Source organism: Chlorocebus sabaeus, chromosome 5, assembly GCF_047675955.1.
Source record: "Chlorocebus sabaeus isolate Y175 chromosome 5, mChlSab1.0.hap1, whole genome shotgun sequence".
Taxonomy (NCBI): Eukaryota; Metazoa; Chordata; class Mammalia; order Primates; family Cercopithecidae; genus Chlorocebus; species Chlorocebus sabaeus.
Genome location: NC_132908.1, coordinates 27,116,003 through 27,141,786, shown reverse-complemented (window position 1 = coordinate 27,141,786; position 25,784 = coordinate 27,116,003). Strand labels below are relative to the sequence as shown.

General features: G+C 56.2%; 3 protein-coding genes and 1 long non-coding RNA gene across 10 annotated transcripts; 3 read left to right on the top strand and 1 right to left on the bottom strand.

Moving 5' to 3' along the window:
• Window positions 1-15,212, top strand: KIF22 (kinesin family member 22). Of its 2 annotated transcripts, XM_037989642.2 has the most exons (15): window positions 47-125; window positions 1,739-1,787; window positions 6,459-6,654; window positions 7,945-8,072; window positions 8,164-8,318; window positions 8,544-8,753; window positions 8,830-9,060; window positions 9,194-9,347; window positions 9,479-9,614; window positions 12,296-12,464; window positions 12,980-13,148; window positions 13,517-13,584; window positions 14,640-14,852; window positions 14,942-15,001; window positions 15,090-15,212. In XM_037989642.2, the coding sequence occupies exons 3-15, from the start codon at window positions 6,593-6,595 to the stop codon at window positions 15,135-15,137; spliced, it is 1,803 nt and encodes a 600-aa protein (XP_037845570.1). In that variant the 5' UTR covers window positions 47-125; window positions 1,739-1,787; window positions 6,459-6,592; the 3' UTR covers window positions 15,138-15,212. The 2 variants fall into 2 exon arrangements, with proteins under 2 accessions (XP_007988077.2, XP_037845570.1); XM_007989886.3 differs by lacking the exon at window positions 1,739-1,787 and having other exon boundaries at window positions 1-125.
• LOC103230809 (uncharacterized) lies at window positions 7,179-14,729 on the bottom strand. Its single transcript, XR_496702.3, has 3 exons — window positions 14,623-14,729; window positions 11,857-12,659; window positions 7,179-8,069 (listed from the first exon to the last, which is right to left on the bottom strand). It is a non-coding gene; the product is annotated as an uncharacterized lncRNA (long non-coding RNA).
• Window positions 15,213-15,913: 701 nt separating the features above from the next.
• MAZ (MYC associated zinc finger protein) lies at window positions 15,914-21,001 on the top strand. Of its 4 annotated transcripts, XM_073015305.1 has the most exons (7): window positions 15,914-16,000; window positions 16,640-16,726; window positions 16,809-17,659; window positions 18,055-18,118; window positions 18,396-18,567; window positions 19,372-19,595; window positions 19,911-21,001. In XM_073015305.1, the coding sequence occupies exons 1-6, from the start codon at window positions 15,965-15,967 to the stop codon at window positions 19,572-19,574; spliced, it is 1,413 nt and encodes a 470-aa protein (XP_072871406.1). In that variant the 5' UTR covers window positions 15,914-15,964; the 3' UTR covers window positions 19,575-19,595; window positions 19,911-21,001. The 4 variants fall into 4 exon arrangements, with proteins under 4 accessions (XP_072871406.1, XP_072871407.1, XP_072871404.1 ...); XM_073015306.1 differs by lacking the exon at window positions 19,372-19,595 and having other exon boundaries at window positions 15,916-16,000; XM_073015303.1 differs by lacking the exon at window positions 15,914-16,000 and having other exon boundaries at window positions 16,369-16,726.
• A 1,057-nt stretch (window positions 21,002-22,058) lies between these two features.
• PRRT2 (proline rich transmembrane protein 2) lies at window positions 22,059-24,579 on the top strand. 3 transcript variants are annotated; one of them, XM_007989819.3, is made up of 4 exons: window positions 22,059-22,167; window positions 22,829-23,772; window positions 24,171-24,303; window positions 24,467-24,573. In XM_007989819.3, the coding sequence occupies exons 2-4, from the start codon at window positions 22,894-22,896 to the stop codon at window positions 24,475-24,477; spliced, it is 1,023 nt and encodes a 340-aa protein (XP_007988010.1). In that variant the 5' UTR covers window positions 22,059-22,167; window positions 22,829-22,893; the 3' UTR covers window positions 24,478-24,573. The 3 variants fall into 3 exon arrangements, with proteins under 3 accessions (XP_007988010.1, XP_007987993.1, XP_007988000.1); XM_007989802.3 differs by having other exon boundaries at window positions 24,171-24,579; XM_007989809.3 differs by having other exon boundaries at window positions 22,099-22,195; window positions 24,171-24,579.
• Window positions 24,580-25,784: the final 1,205 nt, after the last annotated feature.

Sequence of the window (25,784 nt, the reverse complement as noted above, 5' to 3'; positions counted from 1 at the left end):
GGGGCGGGGCAACGGGGAATTCGAATGGGAGAGGCGGGCCCAAGGAGGGAGGGGAATGTCGGCGGGGGTCTCGACGCAGCTGAGGCAGCGCGAGATGGCGGCAGCGGCAGCGGCGGCTACCTCAGGTACTTGAGCCCGGCGTGGGCAAGGCGGGCACCGACGTCTGGAGCTTAGTGGGAGTCATGCGTCGGAGTGTGGTCCAGGTTCCGCGGGTTGTCGCGGAGAGGCGGCCACAGCGCAGAGGCGGGGAGAGGGGGGACGGTGAGAGTGTGGGGTCGCGAGTTGGTCGGCCAGCCTGACTCCAGCCTTCTCCCTGTTTCCTGCTCTCTCCTTGGGTCAGTAGACTCGGGTCTGCGGCCCAGGCTCTTGGCTTGAACCCCGCGCACTTTGTGAGCTTCGGTTTCTTCCTCTGTGAAATGGGGATCATGGCCTCGTCCCTGGAGATGACCTGAATAAGCGAGAGAAGAGTGGCGGACGCTCTAGCCACGAGGACGAGAAGGGAGCCGGAGGCGTGTTTTGGGAAGGGTTCTGTGTGGGACATGGTGTTTGGGTGCAGAGACATCCCTGAGAGATGCAGGAGGGCGGATTGAGGATCAGACCCGGCTGCTGCTGGGTTTGAGTTGACAGCGTAAGATACTCTGCGATTACAATAAAACGAAATAAAAGACTGAAGTTTCCTTTCACTCCAGCATGGAAGTGAATGCTATTTTAGGGTTAGAAAGGCTGTTAGGACACCCAGAATCTTGTATGTATTTGTTTACATGTGCCTGTCTAACCCGGAGACTTAGTCCTTGTTAGTGATGATGGTGGACGCCATAGTAATTCATTGGAGCCCTCGTTAGCCTCGTGGGGAAACAGACATTTAGGAGAATGCCTAACATGTAGAGCTCTTGCTATGTGCCAGGCACAGTTGTAGGCATTTTATGGTGGTGAACCATTTATTGTCCACACAATGCTATGAGGTTGTTACTATTACTGTCTTCGTTTTATACAGGAAACTGAGGTTAGTTTGTTCAGATTTAACGCAACTAGTAAATATTGGGGCCTGAATTCGCTCTCAAGGAGTCAGAGTGTAGAGCCTCTGCTCTTCATTATGCCCAAGTACATGCTGTCCCTGCTGGCTGAGCAGAGTCTCCCCTTACCCTGATGCACTGTGTCCGGTGCATGGTAGATATGAAAATGCCTGAATATAATGTCCCTTCCTCGAGGAACTTAAAATCTGTTTGAATAGAGTGTCACATACGCAGATGTAATATGAAACACAATGAGAGATGTGTATACACTGAGTGTGTGGAATCTGAAGTAAACCCTTGGGTATTCTGGGGAGGACTTCATTCAGGGAGTGATACTTGAGATGGGTTTCAAAGGTTGGATAGGAGTTTGCCAGGCTTTGACTAAGAAGACAAGAACAGCAAGTGTTGTTTTATTTATGATGTAAAAGAGGCCAAAGATGCTCAATTTCCTCATGAAGAGAAGGAAGAAGAGTGAGTGAAATTTAGGAATTGTAGAAGAAGGGAAAATTAATAATAATTGCTAGTCTGGTCCAAGCTCCAGGTTGCTTTTATCATGAAAGGGCTAGACTCTTGTGCTGTAAATAATTGTTTACATGTGGCCCTCTCTCTTCCCTCCTCCCCTGGACTGTGAGCTCTGGGGCAGGAATGGCAGTGAGCCACTTTCATGATGGAAATGAACAAGCCAGTGAGTAGAAGTTTATTCACTACATCTTAATTTTTTTCAGCAAATACTTCCTGAGGGCCTACTCCGCGCCAGGTGTTGGGGTTAGAAAGGTGAGCAGGATAAAACTTGTTCTCACAGTTGGCAGTCAGGTGGAGAAAGTGACAAACACGCAATAGTGGGGCGTGACAAATGCTTATGGAGGGGCTAACAAGAGCTGTGGGTGCACCTGATAAAGCCTTAGTGTCTACCAGGAAAGGGTTTTTGGTTTTGTTTTTTAAGAGGAATTAAGATGTGTTTACCTCAGTCACTCCAGGGTGGGGTGGGGAGCAGTGCAGATATTCTAGGGAGAGAGATTAACGTGGACAAAAACCCAAAGGTGCAAGAGAACTTAGAGTTTTGTAGGAAGTGAAGGAAATTCATCATGACTGGTAACTTACACTACAAGGAAGGAAACAGAGGGAATGACTAGAGGGCAGGGAGACACCTTGCTACCATCAGCAAGGAAGGCTGTAAAGACCATGACCTTGGGCAGAGGTAGTGCAGTGGGAGTGGAAAGAAGTGGACTTGTTCAAGAGAGATTTAAAGAAATAGACTTGACAGATGTTAATGATGAACTGATGTGGGAGGTAAGAGTCGTTGGAGTTAAAGACTCCCACTTTTGGGGTTGGTGCCATTCATTTACATCAGATCAAAGGAGGAGGCTGCAGAGAGATGGGGAAGGGAGGGTTCAGTTTAGGACAGGTGGAGTTTAAGAGGAGCCGTCTGCCAGGCTCACGCCTATAATCCCAGCATCCCAGCACTTTGGGAGACCAAGGCGGGAGGATCAAGAGATCGAGACCATCTTGGCCAACATGGTGAAACCCCATCTCTAAAATTAATCAAAAATTAGCTGGGTGTGGTGGCATACGCACCTGTAGTCCCAGCTATTCGGGAGACTGAGGCAGGAGATTGCAGTGAGCCAAGAGCGCCACTGCACTCCAGCCTGGCGACAAAGTGAGACTCCGTCTCAAAAAAAAAAAAAAGGAGCTGTCAGGGCAGCCATTCAGAACGTGGGTCTGTAGTAGAGCGCTCTTGTGCAGAACGTACAATAGTACTTATCGGCTGTAAGATGTTACTGAAGCCAAGAGGACAGGTGACCTGCCTACTGAGTGGTCTCAGCTGGGGGCAACTTTGTCCCTCACAGGACATTTGGAGACGTCTGGAGAGATTTTAGTTGTTACAACTTGAGGGTGAGGGTGGAGAATGCTACTGGCATCTAGTAAGCCTGTGCTAACAGTCTAAATGCACGGGACAGCCCCACAACAGGAATTAGCCAGCCCAAAATGTGAGTAGTGCTGAAGTTGAGAAACGCTGGTCTAGAGAAAGGATAGACAGATCCTAGGAAAAGCACTGGAGACTGGTAGAACTGAGGAGTGAACAGAGAACTGGGTAAGACAACCAGGAAGGTGGGGGGCATGGAAATGAAGGGAAAAGTGTGTTTCCCAAGAGTGTTGCATACTTCTGGGAGGTCCAACAGGATTGAGGCTGAGTACGCCTACTGGATCTAGCATTAGGGAGGTCATGGGTGACCCTGCTGAATGGTGAGGGCAGAAGCAAGTTGCAGGGATGGAGGAGTGAGTAGCAAGAGAAAGGGTGTAATAATAACAGCTAGGGACTGAGCAGTTGCTGCCAGGCACTGTGCTAAACATTGTATGTACATTATTACTTTGAATCCTCACATTCCTATGAGATGCAAAGGTGAAGGGGCTGATGAGCCTGAGGAGGGTTCATATAAAGCACACTGGAGTTAGATCTTCATTTGAAGCTGTCACTCACTAGCTGTTGACCCTGGGCCAGTCAGCTAACCCCTCTATACTGAGGTTTCCTCATCTGGAAAATGGGAGATAGACATTAAAAAGCACTTACTGGCCTTTTACCAAATAACAGATAATGTTCAAAGCACTTTTACATGAATCACCTTAATTACTGTCCTAACAACCTACCAAGGAGGTATTTTTATTCCCATTTTGCAGGCAAGGAAATTGAGGCACTGGGATGGAAAATAATTTCCCTAGGTTACTTAGCTAGCTGTAAATGGCAGAGCTGGGATTTCAACCCAGGCCATTTTACCTTGAATAATGAACCTACCTACTATGTGCTAGTCACTGTGCTGCCACTTTACCTGGCACTTATTTTAATTATCTTTTTTTTTTTTTTTTTTCTGAGACACAGTCTTGCTCTGTCACCCAGGCTGGAGTGCAATGGCACGATCTCTGCTCACTGCAACCTCCACCTTCCGCATTCAAGCAATTCTTGTGCCTCAGCCTCCCAAGTAGCTGTGATTACAGGTGCATACCACCATACCTGACTAATTTTTGTACTTTTAGTAGAGCCAGGGTTTCACCACCAGGCTGATCTCAAACTCCTGACCTCAGGTGATCCGCCCACCTTGGCCTCCCAAAGTGCTGGGATTACAGGCTTGAACCACCACGCCAGGCCAAATTCTCAAAAAACCCAAGGCCCACCCCCAACCTTATTTTACAGACAAGGAAACCTAAGGTCCAAGGTCACAAACTAATAAATGTCAGAGCTGGAATTGAAGTCCAGTTCTGTCTGACCAGCGTCTACACTCTACCTCATCACTGACTTCCCCTTTCCCTTAGATTGATCACTGCACTTCCTTAAGTGCCTCTACATCTGCCATCTTTCTGTTCTTTCTGCTCTCCTGTGAAAGCAGGCAGAGGAGGGTTCTGCACACATTTTTGACAAGTCAGTGCACCGTAATTTTCTGTCTGCACACATGCATCTGCAGGTTTTTACCTGACTTTCAGGATTACCATGAGGAACAAATGAGAACTACATGTCCAAGCGCTTTGCTACCATAACGTGAGAAATGGTATTAGTAGCCCCATTTATCAGATGATGGAATGGAGGTTCAATATTTGAAACAGGCCATCTGCTTATGGGCATGCCTGCCTTACTTAGATGTAAGATTCTTTCTTTTTTTTTTGAGACGAAGTCTCGCTCTGTCGCCCAGGCTGGAGTGCAGTGGCGCAATCTCGGCTCATTGCAAGCTCCACCTCCTGGATTCAGGCCATTCTCCTGCCTCAGCCTCCCGAGTAGCTGGGACTACATGCGCCTGCAACCACTCCTGGCTAATTTTTTGTATTTTAGTAGAGATGGGGTTTCATCGTGTTAGCCAGGATGGTCTCGATCTCCTGACCTCGTGATCTGATCTGCCTGCCTTGGCCTCCCAAAGTGCTGGGATTACAGGCGTGAGCCACCGTGCCCGGCCTAGGCATAAGATTCTTTCTAGGTGTCATCTATCTGCCTTTTCGTCTTGCTGTTTCTGTGTTGGCTACATATACCAGCCAGCCTTTTGCCTTCTGCGAGGCCTATGGCTCCTAGCAACCAGCTGCTACCACCAGCAAGGAAGGGAGAGAGCTGCCAGGAGCTTTCCCAGTTAGTACATAATAGGGAAGCAATACAGCATCCTATTAAAAGAGTTTTAGAGGGGAAGAGATCTAGGTTTGAATTCCACTATGAGCTACAGTATGTTATCCTCCAACGTAAAATAGAGTAATACTCTCCTTAGATGTTTTCAACTCACTTAACCCCCACAAAAAGAGAGGCCTTTTCTTTTTTTAAGTTTTATCTTCATTGTGTTTTCCGATGATACAAAATAATTCAGTTGCCAATTCTTTACAAAAAAAAGACTTGATTTAATCATCTGAAGCAAATTCAGGGATAAGTTTACATGAGAGAAGAATTGCATGTCGGTGGTTTTTGCAGAACCCACATAATTCCCCATGTTAACGAGAAAGATCATTGTTAACAGTTTGCAAGGGGGGTGGGTCTGTGATTGTACATACATCTCAATACATATTAGAAACCCCAGTTAAGAAATGGAGGTACACAGGCTGGGTGGGGTAGCTCATACCTGTAATCCCAGCACTTTGGGAGGCCAAGGCGGGCAGATCACTTGAGGTCAGGAATTTGAGACCAGCCTGGCCAACATGGTGAAACCCTGTTTCTACCAAAGATACAAAAACTAGCCAGGAGTGGTGTTGGGCACTTGTAATCCCATCTACTCGAGAGGCTGAGGTAGGAGGATCGCTTGAACCTGGGAGGTGGAAGTTGCAGTGAGCTGAGATCATGCTACTGCACTCCAGCCTGGGTGACAGAACAAGACTGTCTCAAAAAAAAAAAGCACAGAAAAGTCTGGCAATTCGCTGTCTGGTTTAGGTTTCGGTCAGATGTCAACCCTTTTAATCCTTAGAACAACCCTGTGAGGTGCTGGTCTACTTCACCCTTGGCAATTCAAAACATGTCCTGGGGCAGGCATGGTGGCTCCTGCCTATAATTCCAGCACTTTGGGAGGCTGAGGTAGGAGGATCGCTGGAGCCCAGGAGTTGAAGACAAGCCTGGGTAACCTAGTGAGATTCCATCCCTCTCTCCCTCTTTTTTTTTTTTTTTTTTTTTTTTTAAGTGCCCAGCATCACCTGGGAGCTTGTGAGAAATGCAAAATCTTGGGCGTCACCCCAGGGAGACTGAGACCAAATCCATGTTTTCACAAGATCCTCCAGGTTATTTTGTCTGAGAAGCCTGCTATACACCCCGCTGGACTTGCTTGTAGAGCAGGGAAGGCACTGAGGCCAAGCTTAGGGGTGTCCATAACAAGACCAGGGCAGAATGAACTTCTCTAACATGAGCTGTGGCCCCCAGCCTGCCCAGCAAAGTTGGTCCCTGCTTCTTCTGCCACCACCATACTTCATGCCTAAAAGTGATTTTCTCTCCTCCAGGAGCTGGTCGCTGTCGGCTAAGCAAGATTGGGGCTAGTCGTCGTCCACCTCCAGCTCGCGTAAGGGTGGCTGTGCGACTGCGGCCATTTGTGGATGGAACAGCTGGAGCAAGCGATCCCCCCTGTGTGCGGGGCATGGATAGCTGCTCTCTAGAGATTGCTAACTGGAGGAACCACCAGGAGACTCTCAAATACCAGTAAGGTTCAGGCCACTCCTCTTCCCTCATGCCATCACCTCCCTCTCCTAGGCCTGCCCATGTTATCACTTCCCCAGAGAGTTTCTCCGACCTGCCTCCCCAGGATCCTTGCTCCCTCCTTAACACCGCTTTGTTCCCTGAGCCTTCACTGTTCACTAGGAAATGTTCACAGGTGACCCCCGTGATGGACCCTCTCTGGGATACTGTAGGGAGAGATGAGAGGTTAAATCAGACATATGTTACTGTGCACAGAGAGGGAGTAGCAATGAAGGTGAGCAGGTGAGCCCCACGTAGAGGCTATGGGACACAGGGGGAGGGTTGGGGGAACACAGACCAGCCAGCCAGCCTACCCAAGCTGCAGCTGGGTAGTGTCAGAGAAGACCACCCAGATATGGGGACAGAACTCACAAGGGCAGCTACTTTATAATCCTACTGGGGATTTCAAGTTCAAACTCCTTGGGCTGTTTTTCTAGGTGGGGGCTGGCAAACCATGGCCTGCAGGTCAAATCTGATCAGGAGTAAGATTTTCAGTAAATAAAATTTTATCGTTTATTTACATATTGTCTATAGCTGCTTTCTGACTACAGTGGCAGAGTTGAGTAGTTGTAAAAGGAACACATGGCCCACAAAGCCTAAAATATGTACAGTCTGCCTTTTTACAGAAGTTTGCTAGCTCCCATACTAGACCGTTAACAATTTGGGCTTCAGTTTCTTTCCAGCCTCATTCCCTCAACATATACTAAACTCCCTGCTGTGGCCTAAGTTGCAGCTTCTCCACCAGAACGCAGTGAATATGTGATTGGTATGTGGAGTCTAGTCCAGTCGTAAGCAGCATCCTCTATATTCCCCATTACGGTTTAAAATACAATGTTCTACACATGTGGCCTTGTGAAAAAGATTGGGAAGCCTTGCTTTTGTGTTATTCTTGATTCTTAGAGTTTCTTTCTTTGGTCAAAATCTTCCTTCCTTGAGCAGAATCAGTTACTCCTTCAAGAGTGTGTTCTTATCTTCGTTTCCTAAACCACAGCAGTGTGGATATCTATCCTACCAGACTGCAAAACTCTAAGAGCAAGGATATCAGATCCATCTCTGTATTCCTAACACCAATAGAGAGATGAGGATGGAGTAGGTGTTAGGTGGGTGCTTTTTAAGGTCTTTGTACAAGAAAGTGGATAGAGACATTCTCTTAAATCCAAGATCCATATGAGAGTAGAATCCCTTACTCACCCCCATCCCACTCTACCCCTTACATACACACAGACATACTAATTTCTTTCTTTCTTCTTGCAGGTTTGATGCCTTCTATGGGGAGAGGAGTACTCAGCAGGACATCTATGCAGGTTCAGTGCAGCCCATCCTAAGGCACTTGCTGGAAGGGCAGAATGCCAGCGTGCTTGCCTATGGACCCACAGGAGCTGGTGAGGGAGCCAGAAAAGAAACAGTTATGGGTCAGAAAGGGCTGGGGAACCAGAGAGGAAAATCTCACAGCTTTCTCCACTCTCTCCCCAGGGAAGACGCACACAATGCTGGGCAGTCCAGAGCAACCTGGGTTGATCCCGCGGGCTCTCATGGACCTCCTGCAGCTCACAAGGGAGGAGGGCGCCGAGGGCCGGCCATGGGCCCTTTCTGTCACTATGTCCTACCTAGAGATCTACCAGGAGAAGGTGAGGCCCCGTGCTGGTTGCGAGAGGAGCAACAAAGGGTCAAAGTAAGACCTGGTTCTAGAAAATGAAGCTCTGCTCTAGCAGGGAGGTAAGGTGAGACCTAGAAAGACAGGCTGGGGTAGCAGATGGTACAACTCCGAGAATAGAACAGAGAAAGGAAACTGATCCCCAGAAAGCAGCCGCCTCTGTATAGAGAATTGCCCTTCCCCTTCACTGCTTACACAGGTATTAGACCTACTGGACTCTACATCGGGAGACCTGGTGATCCGAGAAGACTGCCGGGGGAACATCCTGATTCCGGGTCTCACCCAGAAGCCCATCACTAGCTTTGCTGATTTTGAGCGGCACTTCCTGCCAGCCAGTCGAAATCGGACTGTAGGAGCCACCCGGCTCAACCAGCGCTCCTCCCGCAGTCATGCTGTGCTCCTGGTCAAGGTGAGGCCACAGACGGGCGAGGACCTGGGAAGCCCAGGAGCCTGAGCTAAGCATGAGATCTTTGTTCTTACCCCAGGTGGACCAGCGGGAACGTTTGGCCCCATTTCGCCAGCGAGAGGGAAAACTCTACCTGATTGACTTGGCTGGGTCAGAGGACAACCGGCGCACAGGCAACAAGGGACTTCGGCTAAAAGAGAGCGGTGCCATCAACGCCTCCCTGTTTGTCCTGGGCAAGGTGGTAGATGCGCTGAATCAGGGCCTCCCTCGTGTACCTTATCGGGACAGCAAGCTCACTCGCCTATTGCAGGTCAGACCCACCTGTCTCAGGGAAGAAGGGGCTGCAGAAGGAGGTTCTCAGGCCTGCTGTGGGGTGGGGAATAGCGGTTGAGGCATAGGAAGGCTGGGCTTTTGACCCACCCACTGCCTGGTCCCACCCTCAGGACTCTCTGGGTGGCTCAGCCCACAGCATCCTTATTGCCAACATTGCCCCTGAGAGACATTTCTACCTAGACACAGTCTCTGCACTCAACTTTGCTGCCAGGACCAAGGAGGTGATCAACCGGCCTTTTACCAATGAGAGCCTGCAGCCTCATGGTGAGAACTAGGGGAGGCAGGAGTGGAAATGCTGGGTCTGGAAATCAGGGAGTTTGTTGAAACCACCAAGCATCAGCACAGAGGCTGACCACCCCCGATCCCTCTCTCCACCCCATCCTCCAATCATCTAGTCTTGGGACCTGTTAAGCTGTCTCAGAAAGAATTGCTTGGTCCACCAGAGGCAAAGAAAGCTCGAGGCCCTGAGGAAGAGGAGATTGGGAGCGCTGAGCCCATGGCAGCTTCAGCCTCTGCCTCCCAGAAACTCAGGTGAGCAGTGGGCCTTGGGTGTATCCCCTTCCTGATGTGTGGCTTAGCAGCAGAGCTGCAATGCCTGTCAGATCCTTGAGCAGAGACAGCTGTGATCTTGTTCCTCTCCCATTAAATTCACCATAGACCGGGTATGGCGGCTCACTCCTGTAATCCCAGCACTTTGGGAGGCCGAGATTGGGTGGATCACCTGAGGTCAGGAGTTCGAGACCAGCCTGGCCAACGTGGTGAAACCCCATCTGTACTAAAAAATACAAAAAGTAGTCGGGTGTGGTGGCGTGTGCCTGTAATCCGAGCTACTCGGGAGGCTGAGGCAGGAGAATCCCTTGAACCCAGGAAGCTGAGGTTGCAGGGAGCTGAGATTGCGGCCACTGCACTCCAGCCTGGGCAACAGAGCAAGACTCCATCTCAAAGTAAAGAAATAAATTCACCCCCGGCTGGGCACGGTGACTCACGCCTGTAATCTCAACACTTTGGGAGGCCAAGGCAAGCAGATCACCTGAGGTCAGGAGTTCAAGACCAGCCTGGCCAACATGGCGAAACCCTGTCTCTACTAAAAATACAAAAATTAGCCGGGCATGGTAGTGGGCGCCTGTAATCCCAGCTACTCGGGAGGCTGAGGCAGAGAGAATTGCATGAATCTGGGAGGTAGAGGCTGCAGTGAGCCGAGATCAAGCCACTAAATACTCCAGCCTAGGTGACAGAGCAAGACTCCGTCTCAATAAATAAATACATACATAAATTACCCCCAGATTCTACTCCATTGAATCACTAAAGTCTAAGATCAATCTCTCCACAGTGCTGCTGCCTTGGGGACCTAAGGAGGCTTCCTCCTGGGGATCCTTTCCATTTTCCAATCTCTTTAGCCCTCAGCAAAACTTCTTGCTTTGGGACAGCTGTTTCAAGGATGAGCATTTTTGCCTCTGGTTCAAGGAGTGATCTGGATCAGATCTTTCAGATCCATGAGAGGAAAGCAAAGGAGACTTGGAAGAGCTGTCCCCCTGAGACCACCTGGTCTGTGTGTCAGTGCCCAGCTTCTCCACGACTCTCTGGGGAGCCATCTGCTGTCTTAACTGCTTCTACCCTCAATCCAGACAAAGCCTCTAAGTCCTTTGTGTCACCTCCTGACCCAACTCCGATCACTCCATCTCATGGCCCAGTACGTACTAATCCTCAGGTCATCTCTATTCAGAGGTCTTGCTTTCTGTGTCTGGCCACTTAGCCCTTGTGCTGTTCCCTCCAACCCCCAGAAGCCAGTTGCAGTTTTAACTTTGCCCTGTTTCTACCCCTAGCCCAAATAAAGCCTGTGAACTACTAAACAGAGGTGACCTGAGGAGGCCAAGGGTTAGTGCCCACTCTGTCCCAGGGGGCTACTGTAGTTAAGGAAGATGCCACACACAAGAAGATGCTTGTGCACTCATGACCCAATCTCTCAGTCTTGTCTTTCCCAAACCATCTGTCAGCACTCTCCACTGCTGTGTGCACCCAGAAATGTGCACAGGTAAGCTCTCTGTCAGACAGGCACTCTTGAGTAAGGGGAAGCTCAGAGTGGGCACAACAAACCCAGCAGACCCAGAGCTTGGGGGGCTCACAGGAGAGGAAGTTAGATGGGAACGTCAGTATGTGATACCAGGTGGAGAATTTAGAATCAGGAAGGAGTAGCTGCTGCTGCTGTGAGAGCCAGGAAGGAAGAGAGAGGACTTCTAGTGTTTGCCCACATATGTTCTGATCCTTTTTTTCCAAGGCACTGGTGTGGAAAGCACAGGAGTGTCCCTGTCCTCCAGGAGCCAGTTCACAGCATAGGAAGGGAGATGCGAGTGTCATGGGAAAGGTGGCATCAAACTGACCTGGAAAGATCATTGATACAGATGTGAGGAGGTGTGGGGCAAGATTCCAGGCAAAATAAATTAATGTTAGACATTGCTGACTGGGCGCGGTGGCCCACACCTGTAATCCCAGCACTTTGGGAGGCCAGGGTGGGTGGATCACTTGAGCCCAGGAGTTCAAGACGAGCCTGAGCAACATAGTAAGATCCCGTCTCTACAAAAAAATAAAAAAAAAATTAGCTGGGCTTGGTGGCATGCACCTGTGGACCCAGCTACTCAGGAGGCTGAGGCAGGAGGAGTGCTTAAGCCCCGGGGGGGCCAAGGCTGTAGTGAGCTGTGATCTCAACACTGCACTCCAGCCTGGGTGACAAAGGAAGACCCTATCTCAAAAAAAAAAGAAGAATGTTAAGCCTTACCATGCTCAGAGTCAGTCAGGACTGTGCTTGAACAGGCCTTCCCTGCTGCCCACAGGATATAGGCTTGGCAGCTGAGGTCTTCAGTGGATTTCAAAACCCTTCTGAAGATGGCATCTTCTGTGATGTTTTCCCCAACTGCTCCTCCAAATGGTCAGGCATTGCCCTGGCAGTCACCTTATGGTCTCTTGATTTCCTCAGTAGACAGTACTTCCAGGCAGTGTCTTAGATCTCTCATACCTGGCACTGTGATTTCCTGGCATTCCTGAGCAGTCACTTCACCTGATGAAGACACTGCACCCAGAGAAATTGGATGCCTAGCAAGTTAACATTAGGTTCTGGAGCTACAGGATATGCCAAGTTAAGGTGTGGTGAGGGGAGTCCTGCTGCTGTAGGTGATGAGGGAGGAGGTAGGTGGAGAGCAACTTATTTGTCTGCTCAGCCCCCTGCAGAAGCTAAGCAGCATGGACCCGGCCATGCTGGAGCGCCTCCTGAGCTTGGACCGTCTGCTGGCCTCCCAGGGGAGCCAGGGAGCCCCTCTGTTGAGTACCCCAAAGCGAGAGCGGATGGTGCTCATGAAGACCGTGGAAGAGAAAGACCTGGAGATTGAGGTAGGTGTTTTAGGGATGTGGGAGCTGGGATTCCTGTTGGCCTTGAGAAGCAATACTCGAATCTTCAGACAGGGAAGGACACTCAGGCTAGACTAGAGTCCAGTTTTCTCCCAATACCGGAAGTTCTCCAGCTTCTCCTTGAATGTCCTTAACATGGCTGAACTTTGACAGACAATTGAGATCAGATGTGAGGGGCTGAGAAGAAAAAGTTCAAAGTAAAAGCAACAAATGTTAAACATTACATTTCCTAAAGCCCAGCTCAGTTAATGGAGGACTCTGCTTGAAAAGCCTTTTCCTTCAATATTTGCAGAAGCTTATTCCACCTCTGGGTAGCCCCTTGCTCACAGAAAGCTCTTAATTACGTTAGGCTCCACCTGTCTCCTGGTAACCTCCCATTGGTCCTAGCCCTGCCCTCTGGGGCCTCAGAGCCTTGCATACTCACCCTGATAACCCACTGCCCTTCAGGCTGCCCTGGAGTTGGGTCTGGGTCACATCTCCCTGATCCTTTCCAACAGAGGCTTAAGATGAAACAAAAAGAACTGGAGGCCAAGGTGTTGGCCCAAAAGGCTGAAGACTCAAAGGAAAAGGAGAACCATTGTCCCACGATCCTCCGGCCCCTTTTGCATCGCACAGTCACAGTGGCAAAGCCCCTGAAAAAGGCTGTGGTGATGCCCCTACAGCTAAGTAAGTTTGACTCCAGGGGATAGGGGGACCAAGGCAGCTGAGATCCCATAAGGCAGGAAGTGTTAGGAGCAGCTGTCTCCATGTCATTTATGTTCTCCCACCACATACCAGTCCCTGGGAGGGGTGAGGAGGCTCTGCCCTCGGGTGTTTAGTACAGTGGGATGGACAAACAAGTAGAGGATTGAAGACAATGGAAGACTGAAATTACTTTAGATGCGGGTATAAAAAGGGTCATGTGGAAACACAACAGGTTAACTCAGGGTGGAGGGAAGCTGGGGAATCAGAAATGGAAGAACCGAAGGGCTACCAGGGAGGGTGAAAAGTACCCTTTGCCTTGACTCCAATCAGTTCTCAATTCCTACTTTCAGTTCAGGAGCAGGCAGCATCCCCAAATGCCGAGATCCATATCCTGAAGAATAAAGGCCGGAAGAGAAAGGTGAAAGTAGCTGGGGGCTTAGGCTACACCTGGAGCCCAGAAGTAAGGGGGAGTAGGCTCTAGGGGGAGGAGCGTTGGCCTTGGGGTTAAACGAACTGGGTGATGGCCGCCAGTTATTAACAGGCCTCAGCCGGGCGCGGTGGCTTAAGCCTGTAATCCCAGCACTTTGGGAGGCCGAGATGGGCGGATCACGAGGTCAGGAGATCGAGACCATCCTGGCTAACACAGCGAAACCCCATCTCTACTAAAAAATACAAAAAAAAAAACTAGCCGGGTGAGGTGGCGGGCACCTGTAGTCCCAGCTACTCGGGAGGCTGAGGCAGAATGGCATAAACCCGGGAGGTGGAGCTTGCAGTGAGTTGAGATCCGGCCACTGCACTCCAGCCTGGGCGACAGAGTGAGACTCCATCTCAAAAAAAAAAACAAAAAAAAAAACCCGGCCTCAATTGCTTACCCCTGGAATGTGGTGATGAATGGTTCCTTGCAGGGCATTTAGGGTGGAAGGCAGTGATATACATGTACCTCACAGAGCGGATGTTCCACTGTGTAGACTGGCTTCTGCCCTCTACAAGCTTAAGAGGGAAAACTTAGGGAACCTAAGCACTCAAGAATGAAACCACACGTGCACACGCGTGCATACCCAGAATTGAACACCACTAGAACTACTACTGAGATGGTTGGGGGGAGGTATCATTTATTTATTTTCTCCTACGTACTTTTCAAAGAGAGCTTATTCTTTCCATTTTAGAGATGAGGGACCAGATTTAAGAGCTTATTTTGTGCTTTACATTCATTAACTCACTTGATCTCCACAGCAACTCCATGAGAAAGGTGCTAATATTACCACTGAGTACTAAATAGTACCTCTGTTTCACTAGCTGCATAATGAGAATTAACCCAGAGAGTGACCTGAAGGCGGGATTTTGGAAACAACTTGAGGAGGAGAGGAAGAGGCTGCAGCGCAGGAGGTCGCTGGTGCTGGGCTCCTAGTTTTGGCAGAAGAGCCCAAAGCACTTGGCTGCCCTGCGTGTCACTCACCTCCCTTTGTCGCCCAGGTGGAGTCCCTGGATACCCCAGAGCCTGAGGAGAAGGCTGAGGACTGCTGGGAGCTACAGATCAGCCCGGAGCTACTGGCTCATGGGCGCCAAAAAATACTGGATCTGCTGAACGAAGGCTCAGCCCGGGATCTCCGCAGTCTTCAGCGTATTGGCCCGAAGAAGGCTCAGCTAATCATAGGTTGGCGGGAGCTTCACGGCCCCTTCAGCCAGGTAACAGCCCACTGGACTGGGACAGGGCAGGGAGCTGGGGAGACCCGGCACCCCTGAGACCCCGTCCCCCATCCATCCTGTCCCGCCAGGTGGAGGACCTGGAACGCGTGGAGGGCATAACGGGGAAACAGATGGAGTCCTTCCTGAAGGTGAGGTCACGGCCCTGCCCCTCCTCTGCGTGTCCTGCGCCCCGCGTCCCTCTCTAACGTGGCTGCTCCCCTCCCTCCTGTGTTGCAGGCAAACATCCTGGGTCTCGCCGCCGGCCAGCGCTGTGGCCCCTCCTGACCGTCGTCTCTTCACTCCGCCTTTTTAAATCCTTGTATAACCCCGTGTTGTGTAAATACAGTTTTTGCTCTGGTGCTTCCGCCTGATTTTTGGGGCTGTGGGGGCGGGACCGGGGTGTGACCGCCTCGGGGTGGGCCGCGAGCGAGGCCGGAGACTCCACTGGGCGCCATCTTCGGGCAGCAAGTCAGCGCTGGATTGTAAATAAACAGCTGGAGTGGGGCGGGGAGGACGGTGGCCGGCAGGACACAAAAAGCGGAAGCCGAAGCATGAGGCCTGCGACCGTTAGGCGGGCGCGCGCTCAGGGATTAGCCCCGCCCCGTCCGTGCCCCCGGCGCGCGCTCCCCATTCTCCCGCTCGGCAACGACGGCGGCCTTGTGCGCGTGCGCGCGAAATAACGGCCGTTGGCGGAGGGGGGTGGAATCGTTGGAGGGGGGAAGAGGAGAGAAGCCGCCCCGTCTCCCGCGCGCCCACCACCTGCGCCATCGTCAGCCAATCAGCAGCCGTCTCAGGGGTCTCGCGCTTGGGGCGACTCGGGCTGCTGGGTGGCTCCCCCGTCCCTCCTCCCGCCAGAGTCCCTCTCGCGCCCGCCCCTCCCGCTGGCCACGCGCGCGCTCGCGCTCGCGCTCGCGCCCGCTCCAGCCTCTTGTGTGTCCTCGCGCCCCCCGCCCGCCCTCCCCGCGCGCAGTGTGCTCCGCTCCCCCCACCCTCCACCTCCCCCCTCCTGCCCGCCCCGCGCACCTCCTCCCCGGGTTCCCCCTCCCCCACCGCCGCCTCCTCCTCCTCCCGCCCCAGGGTGAGCGCGAGCCACCTCCCTCCCTCCCTCCGCCATGGATCCCAGCAACTGGAGCAGCTTCATCTTCCAGGTAACAACCCCCTCCCCCCGCCCCCACCCCCCTGCCCACACCCCCTCCTGCCCGCCCTCCCTCCCGTCCCACCCCCCCTCCGCGCGCCCGGTGCGCGCGCAGCTGTCCCCCTCCCTCCCTCGCGCCCTCCCCCGCCCTCCCCGAGGCGCCGGCTGGGCGCGCGCGCGGCGGGGGCCGAGGCTGCTCCCTCGCTCCCCCCACCCCGCCCCGCCAGGCTCCAACCGCCGCCGCCGCCGCCGCCGCCGCCGCCGCCGCCCGGGCCCCCGCCCCCGGCCCCGGCCCCGCGGGGCCTCCCGCCCCCACCCAGGGGGCGTCGCCGCCGCCGTCGCCGCGGCGCTCCGCGGCCCGCAAGGCGCCCTCCTTCCCTCCCTCCCTCCCGCCGGCCGGGGTGCGCGGGCGGCGGGGCGGCCCGCGGGCCATGCGTTCGGCGCGGCCCAGCCCGGCCGGCCGGGGGCGGCGCCCCGAGCCCGGGCCCCGCGCGGCCCGCGCCCCCGGCCCCCGCTGAGCCCCGGGGGCCCCGCTGCGGCCGAGGCCATGTTCCCGGTGTTCCCTTGCACGCTGCTGGCCCCCCCCTTCCCCGTGCTGGGCCTGGACTCCCGGGGGGTGGGCGGCCTCATGAACTCCTTCCCGCCACCTCAGGGTCACGCCCAGAACCCCCTGCAGGTCGGGGCTGAGCTCCAGTCCCGCTTCTTTGCCTCCCAGGGCTGCGCCCAGAGTCCATTCCAGGTGAGTAGGGCCGGCCGCGGCGGCCCGGGCTGGGGGGGCGCCCGCCCGCACTCGCGGCCCACTCGGCGCCTTGTTTCCGTAGGCCGCGCCGGCGCCCCCGCCCACGCCCCAGGCCCCGGCGGCCGAGCCCCTCCAGGTGGACTTGCTCCCGGTGCTTGCCGCCGCCCAGGAGTCCGCCGCGGCTGCTGCGGCCGCCGCCGCCGCTGCTGCCGCCGTCGCTGCCGCGCCCCCGGCCCCCGCCGCTGCCTCCACGGTGGACACAGCAGCCCTGAAGCAGCCCCCGGCGCCCCCTCCGCCACCCCCGCCCGTGTCGGCGCCCGCGGCCGAGGCCGCGCCCCCCGCCTCCGCCGCCACCATCGCCGCGGCGGCGGCCACCGCCGTCGTAGCCCCAACCTCGACGGTCGCCGTGGCCCCGGTTGCGTCTGCCTTGGAGAAGAAGACAAAGAGCAAGGGGCCTTATATTTGCGCTCTGTGCGCCAAGGAGTTCAAGAACGGCTACAATCTCCGGAGGCACGAAGCCATCCACACGGGAGCCAAGGCCGGCCGGGTCCCCTCGGGTGCTATGAAGATGCCCACCATGGTGCCCCTGAGCCTCCTGAGCGTGCCCCAGCTGAGCGGAGCTGGCGGGGGAGGGGGAGAGGCGGGTGCCGGCGGCGGCGCTGCCGCAGTGGCCGCCGGTGGCGTGGTGACCACGACCGCCTCGGGGAAGCGCATCCGGAAGAACCACGCCTGCGAGATGTGCGGGAAGGCCTTCCGCGACGTCTACCACCTGAACCGACACAAGCTGTCGCACTCGGACGAGAAGCCCTACCAGTGCCCGGTGTGCCAGCAGCGCTTCAAGCGCAAGGACCGCATGAGCTACCACGTGCGCTCACATGACGGCGCTGTGCACAAGCCCTACAACTGCTCCCACTGTGGCAAGAGCTTCTCCCGGTGTGCACGGGGCCTCGGCCGCCCGCTAGGCCGTGGGGAGGGAGGGACGCGACGGAGGTGGCCTGGCCGTTGCTGGCGGGGAGGGAGGCGGCTGCTGAGGTTGGGGAAGGGGAGCCCCTCCCAGGGCGGAGGGAGGAAGCCTCTCCCGGTTACCAGGGAGCAAGGGGTGGTCCTTTGTCGAGGAGGTGGGCCTTGGGGTTGACGGAAGCTTTGCGTGGGAGGAGGCGGCGGCGGCAGCGGCTGGGTTCCAGGGGAGGGATTTCCTGCCGAAGTGGCGCTGTGACGGCCCGGGCTCCGGGAGGAGGCGCAGGGATCCTCGGAAAGGCCTGTGGTGCAGGTTGGCGGATTTGGGGTCCACCACCTCCACCCTAACCCCAACCCCAACGTGTCCCCAGGCCGGATCACCTCAACAGTCACGTCAGACAAGTGCACTCAACAGAACGGCCCTTCAAATGTGAGGTAGGAAGCCCGCCTCTTCCCGTCCTGGTTTTCATGATTTTGATCCTCATGGTAGCTGTCTGAGTTCAGCCTCTCAGACCCCCTTTTTCTCTCTCTTCTTTTTGCCTTTTCACTCCATTTTCTCATCCCTTCTTCAAGGCCTCATCATGTCACTCCCATTTCCTACAGATCAAAGATCCCCAAGGCTCTGATACCTTTAACCTCTTGCTCCCCCCTCCCCAGCCCGCCAAGCTTTAATTCTCCTGTGACACCCCCCACGCCCCTCCCCCCTCCCCAGAAATGTGAGGCAGCTTTCGCCACGAAGGATCGGCTGCGGGCGCACACAGTTCGACACGAGGAGAAGGTGCCATGTCACGTGTGTGGCAAGATGCTGAGCTCGGCTTATATTTCGGACCACATGAAGGTGCACAGCCAGGGCCCTCACCATGTCTGTGAGCTCTGCAACAAAGGTACATGCCGAGGACTGCCGGGAGGGCCAGGGGCAGAGGGTGGGCGCCTGGCCAGACGCCCTGCCACAGATACGGGCTAAGGGTGCTGTAGCCAAGAGCTCGTGGCGTCTAGAGTCCTCCAAGAGGTCAAGGGAGCAGCGGGGGACACCTGAATGAATGTTGTTAGACTCTTAAGAAGTCCTGGCTGGAGGAGAGATCTGCCAGAGAGGTTGAATCTCCTGGGCATACGTGGGGAGAGCGGGAGTGGAACTTGGCTGCTCTGGGGAAGGGAGTAGTCAAGAAAGCCAGTTCCAAGGGTCACAAGGCAAGGTTTCCGCCGCGCAGCCACAAGGTCTTGTCTCCAGCTCCTGGGGCAGGTGGAGTAGTACACGGGCTGGGATTTACCAGCACGCCCCCTGCACGGGTAGCAGAGAAAGCTGCCTTCAGTCAGACTCACCGGTTAACTGGGTTGAGACCGCGGGGCACTGGAGGGAGGGGGACACAGCCGTCTCTGCTGAGGGTCAACCCTGCCATTGGCTAGGAGTCAGTGTCCTGTCATCCTGGGAGAGGTCTCTCGGCCATGGAGAGTGAGCTCTGTAGGTACCAAGGCTGAGAAGCGGGCACCACGCAAGCCAGGCCCCAGGCTCAGGGAGGGGCTGCTGTGCCCACCAGCCCCAGCAGAGCAGTTAACCCCAGGCTACCAAGGATGCCGTGGGAGGAGGACAGGGCCATCTGAGGAGGGCATCCCCCGCCTAGGAGATCAGCCCCGTCTCTGGGGTCTCCGCCTGGCTGACCCCCGCCCCATCCCAATCCACCCCCCAATAGGCTTCACCACGGCAGCATACCTGCGCATCCACGCGGTGAAGGACCACGGGCTCCAGGCCCCGCGGGCTGACCGCATCCTGTGCAAGCTGTGCAGCGTGCACTGCAAGACCCCTGCCCAGCTGGCCGGCCACATGCAGACCCATCTGGTGGGGGCCGCCCCCCCTGTCCCGGGAGACGCCCCCCAGCCACAGCCCACCTGCTGAGGGGGACCCCACACCCACCAGGCAAGGCGTGGGGCATGGCTGGGGGGCGGGATGGGGGGTGTGGGGGACAAGGGGGCTCAAAGGGCCCAATAGGGGATCTCAGGAAGGTGAGGGATGCCCATGTACCACTCAGGCTAGGGAGATTTCTGGGTACAGGGAGGACCTTTGAGGAGAACTGCTCTGTCTGGGTGAGGATGCAGGCCGAGGCCTCTGGGAACCAGATAGGAAGTGAGCAACGGCTGTGTCCCAGGGGAAGCAAACTGGGAAGGTCTGGGGTGAGGGCAAGGCTTTTGCCATTGAGATCGCGCTGTGATCCGTGGTGTTTTTCGTGTGCAGGTACTGGTGAGGTTTGTCCAATGGCGGCAGCGGCGGCGGCGGCAGCAGCAGCGGCAGCAGCGGCGGCAGCAGCAGTAGCAGCCCCTCCCACAGCTGTGGGCTCCCTCTCGGGGGCGGAGGGGGTGCCTGTGAGCTCTCAGCCACTTCCCTCCCAACCCTGGTGAGCTCCAACTTGGTTGCGGGGGAGAGGGGAGAATGGAGTAGAGTTCCCTGGTACAGGCTCCTCTCCCCCCTCTTTTCCCACCAACTCCTATTTCCCCACCAACCAAGGAGCCTCCGGAAGGAAAGGAGGAAGAAATGTTTTCTTAGGGGAATTCGCTAGGTTTTAACGATTTGTTTCTCCTGCTCCTCTCTTCTATCAGACCTGACCCCACACAAACCTGTCCCCTCGGTTGTGTTGAAGTCCCCTGGACAGTGGGCAGGGTGGCAGAGGACACGAGCAGCCACTGCCCGTACCCCCTCTCCTCTCTGTAAGCCCATGCCCTGTCCTCCCAGGGACTTGTGAGCCTTTTCCCTCGACGGTCCTCTTCTCTCCTTCCAGTCCTCTCCCCCTGCTGTCTGCAGCCCCTCCCCGGGGAGTTGGTGCTTTCTTTTTCCCTTTTTTTTTTTCCAGGGGGAGGGAGGAGAGGAAGGAGGGGGATCAGAGCTGTCCCAGAGGGAAAGCGGTGAGGTTTGAGGAGGGGCAGAAGCAGGGCCGGCAAAGGTTGTACCTTCATAAGGTGGTATGGGGATTTGGGGTCAAGCCCTGAACATCGTCCTACTTGAGAATCTGTCATGGGGAAAAGTCAAGGGGAGCAGAAGGAGGAGCCAGGAGGGCCAGAGGCAGAGAAGAGATGGAGTCTTAGGGGCCAGGGTGAGCGAGGGGTCCAGGGCCTAGAGGTGCTTCCTGGGGCGGGGGAATGCAGCCAGTGTCCCCCTCCCCTTTTCCACCCCAGCTCCAGCCCTGGTCTTGTCTTTTCATCCCTCTTCCCCACGACAGAAGTTGTGGCCCTGGCTATGTCATCGTGTTCCTGTGTCCCCTGCATGTACCCCACCCTCCACCCCTTCCTTTTGCGCAGACCCTATTACAATAAATTTTAAATAAAATCTTGTTTCTGCCTCTGGATTAAATGAATTGCCATCACTAAGCACCTGCCCCCACCCCCAAGGGTTTGTTCTCGGCCAGGTGTCTTATCAGTTCAGCCTTGCTCTACCCTGTGCGGCTGTGGGGTTCTGGCTCCGCCCTCCCCAGGGGCAGTCTTACTGGCGGCAGCACAGATTTAGGGCGGGGCCAAGGCTGTGGCTGTGGAGAGCAAGTTCCAGGTCTCTGGGGAATTCCCTATCGGGACAGGCCCAGAATGGCCCCTGGAGGTTTGAAGAGGCCCCGTTAGAAAACCAAGCAGCTGCCAGACAGGAATGCCGCCATCCCCCGTCCACACCCATGACCGCTGCTCAGCCCCCAGCCGCATCCCTCCCTGCGCGCGTTACATCCCTGAGGCCATGGTGGGTGGATGCGGCTGCGGAAAGGCTGGGGAGTCCAAGCCCTAGGACTGAGAGCAGCGAGGTAGAGAATGAAAGCTGCACCTGTCCCTAATCCTGGGCATAGGCCACCCCGTGTTTACACGGGCTCTTTTGCCCAGCCTCTCCTGCCCCTTGAAATTTCCTGTCCCCGCTCAGTCCTTTCCAGGGCCCCTTTTTCGAGCCTTCCAGCGCTAGTTTCTGCTGCTCCTTTCTGCAGGGTCCATTCTCTCGAAACCCCACCCTGCTGCTCCTCTGCAGCCTCCCCGTGTCTTGCCCCATCTTCCTTCCCCTCCTCCTGCTCGTAGAGGCGCCTCCACCCGGTCCTGCCTGTCTCACTGGTCCCGTCTCCTCGCAGAACCCTCTCCGTTTTCCCCCAACCCCCGTCTCTTCCAGGGACCCCGGTGACCGTTGGCGGGCGGGGCCGGGGACTTAGGAAGGAGGCGGGGGGCCCCGCCTGGAGGCGCGCGTGGGAAGGGGCAGGGAGGGGGCGCGAGTGGTCCACGGGCCGGTTGCCTGGGTAACGCGTGGCTCCCTGGGGCTGGCGGGAGGGGCCGGAGGCTCGCGAGGGGCGGGGGCGGCGCGCGACGGCGGCGGAGCGTAGGGGAGGGGACCGGAGAGGAGGGGATGAGCACACGGGAGGGGAGAGGAGGGAGACCCGCCGCCTCCCTCCCTCCCTAGCTGACTTGCTCTCTCCCGGGCTGCGGCTGCTGCAAAAGCCAGCAGCGGCAGCGGGAGCTGTCCGGAGGCCGGCGTCGAGGTGAGACCCGGGCAGACTGAGGCTGCGGGTAGGAGTGGACCGACCGACGGCCGACGCCGGGCGGGCTGCACGGGAATGCGGGTGTCTAGAGGGCTGGTGGTGCTGGGCGGGCTGAACCCTCGGAAGGAGGCGCCAGCCCACCGAAGGCGAGGGAAGCCCCAGGAGAGGGGCTGACGGGGATCGGAGGAGATAACCAGGTCCCCCAGGGAGAAGCGGGGGCGTCCTCGCCCTAAACGCGCAGCAAGAAAACCCGCACCGCCTGGGCGCCCAGGGAGGAGGGGAGGATGCAGAGGGAGTGGAATGCGAATGTCGGGTCCTCTGCCCAGTCCGCCTGTCGGAGTGCTGTTTGCACAGCTCGTTAATTTTGGGGTGCTGGGATCTGAGAGTCTGGATCTTGTTGGATGGACCCAGGGAGAGACCCTGGAGAAGGTCCTGTTTACAAAAGGGTTAATCTTCCCCAGGGCTCTCCAAGCAGAATACTTTGAGTAGAGCACTCCTCCCCCAGGGATGTCCCACCCTAAAGCAAAGGAAACCCCAACTTTCTTCCTCTCCCTAGAGGCAGTGCAAGGCTGGCCCTGAGACAGGAATGTGGCCCAATTGGGCCTGCAGTGCTGAACACCCTCTTCCCTCCTCACCCCAAGCCTATCTCCTCCTCTTCCAGGGTTTGCCGCTGTCTCTGCTATTCCATCCTTCCCAAAGGGGCTCTCTCCCCTCTCCCATCTCAAGATGGCAGCCAGCAGCTCCGAGGTCTCTGAGATGAAGGGGGTTGAGGAGAGTCCCGAGGTTCCAGGCAAAGGGCCTGGCCATTCTGAAGCTGAAACTGGCCCTCCCCAGGTCCTAGCAGGGGTACCAGACCAGCCAGAGGCCCCGCAGCCAGGCCCAGACACCACTGCAGCCCTTGTGGACTCAGGGCCCAAGGCTGGGCTGGCTCCAGAAACCCCAGAGACCCCGGCTGGGGCCTCAGAAACAGCCCAGGCCACAGACCTCAGCTTAAGCCCAGGAGGGGAATCAAAGGCCAACTGCAGCCCCGAACAGCCATGCCAAGAAACAGTGTCTAAACCAGAAGTGAGCAAAGAGGCCACTGCAGACCAGGGGTCCAGGCTGGAGTCTGCAGCCCCACCTGAACCAGCCCCAGAGCCTGCTCCGCAGCCAGACCCCCAGCCAGATTCCCAGCCCACCCCCAAGCCAGCCATTCAACCAGCGCTGCCTACCCAGGAGGACCCCACCCCTGAGATTCTGTCTGAGAGTGTGGAGGAAAAGCAAGAGAATGGGGCAGTGGTGCCCCTGCAGGCTGGTGATGGGGAAGAGGGCCCAGCCCCTGAGCCTCACTCGCCACCCTCAAAAAAATCCCCCCCAGCTAATGGGGCTCCCCCCCGAGTGCTGCAGCAGTTGGTTGAGGAGGATCGAATGGGAAGGGCGCACAGTGGGCATCCAGGATCTCCCCGAGGTAGCCTGAGCCGCCACCCCAGCTCCCAGCTGGCAGGTCCTGGGGTGGAGGGGGGTGAAGGCACCCAGAAACCTCGGGACTACATCATCCTTGCCATCCTGTCCTGCTTCTGCCCCATGTGGCCTGTCAACATCGTGGCCTTCGCTTATGCTGTCATGGTGAGCCCCATGGGACCCTGGCCCAGGCCTGCTGTGGCTCCCAGCTTCCCGCCAGTGCTGTGACAGAGCCCCAGGAGTAATCATGCCTTCCTTACCCTCTCCTGTCTGCATGGATCCCACCTCCCCAATTCCAGGGCCTTTGTTTGCCTCTCCCTAGGACCTAACCCTCTGAGCCACCACTGCCCTGCCCCCCTTTGGGTGGGAGGGATATGGAAGCACATATGTCACATAGCCTCGCTGACCTGTGCCCTCCTCCCCCTACCCCTCCACTCCTTCCTCCCTTACCCGCCATCCATGGGGCTGGCCTCTCTCTTCTGGATGACTTTTCCACCTGATCCCTTCTGGGCTGGCTTCTCCTGACCCCGGCCATGTGCCTCCACCCCTTGCCCTAATCCCAGTCCCGGAACAGCCTGCAGCAGGGGGACGTGGACGGGGCCCAGCGTCTGGGCCGTGTGGCCAAGCTCTTAAGCATCGTGGCACTGGTGGGGGGAGTCCTCATCATCATCGCCTCCTGCGTCATCAACTTAGGCGGTGAGTGGGGGCTTGGGACAGGCAGGGGAGGAATGGAAGGGTTGGCAAGGGCAGCTTTACTAACCCCTGCCCCTGCTCTCTCCTGTCTGTCCTCCTTACCTCTCCTTTGTCTCTCCTTGTCTCCCCCTCCCCCCTGTCTGTCCTTCCCTCTCCTCTCCCACAGTGTATAAGTGAGGGGCTCTGCCCCACATCCCAAGACTTTTCTTCCTGTTGGGAGCTGCCTTGGGCCCATCCCTCCCCTGGGGGGAGCCCAACTGATGGCCCTGGCCCCCACCCCTAAGGACCAAGGGAGCCTGAGCAGCCTTGTTTACAGCTTCTGTCCTGCTCCTGCATCTTGCCAGGCTCCTCTGCCAACTGTAGGCCTCCTCATCCCTGCACTGGTTCCAACCTCCCTGCACTTCTGCCTGCATCCCCTCCAGCCTCTTGGCCCCCTATCCCTGCACTTCTGGAAACCTCCCTGCACTCTGGAAACCTCCCTGAACACCTCCCCAACTCTGCGCTCTCAGCCTCCCTGCATCTCTCCTGGCCTCCCTGCACTTCTTCCTGCCTCCCAAATTCTCTGGACCTCCACCCTGGCCTCCTCCCAACTTCCATTGTCTTGGCATCTCTCAACCCTCAGTCCTCTCTTCCTTCCCTTATCATCTCCCCCTTCCTCTTCCTGCCTCCTCATCTCCCTTAAGCATCCTCTTCTCCAACCTCCCGTCACCGTTTACTCTGCAAAAATGACAGCACTTAGTTGAGGCTTGGGGGCGGGAAGCAGTGTTGGGAGAGGGCTCCCCAACCCCGGGCTCCGACTGTTCTCTGCTGGGACCACCCAGGGTCGGACACCCAAGGGTGTCTTGCAGGTCGTAGAGCTGGCAAGCCGGGCCTCGTGTGGGGACTCGGGTGAGGGTGGCGAGCACTGGTTCCGAACGCACGCAGGGGAGAAGGGAGGGACGCGGCGACCCCTCCAGGTCAGCTGGAGTTGACCCGCCCACCTGGGCTTTTCAACCCCAGTCCACGAGTTTTTTCTTGAAGGTGTCGGGCTAGATTCATTCACGTGCTTCGTAACGAAAGAATCCAAAAAATAGGACCAAAGCGCCCACTGGCAGGAGCGAGGGCGGGGCGGGGCGCTCTATAATTATTTTCTAAGCTGACGGGGGAGGTTTGTTGCACGCGACAGCCCGCTGAGGAGGCGGGGACCGAGCTACAACGCGGTTCGGATTTGGCGGGGTTTTTTTTCCAAAAAAAAAAAAAACAAATTCTTAAAAAAAAAAAAGAAAAAGGCTATTATCAAACTGATTTCTCCCTTTTTGTATGCCGGATGCTGCATGAGTCTGAAACACCAATAAACGGAGACTGCATGAGACTCGCCTCCAGTCTCGGTTGGTTCCTGCGTTCGTCCCGCCGGCCCGGCGGTGCTGCCTCTCTTCCGGCAGATCCTTATTGGGTGGAATGCGCATGCGCCATCCCAGTGGCCATCTTTACTGTGGGCTGAAGCC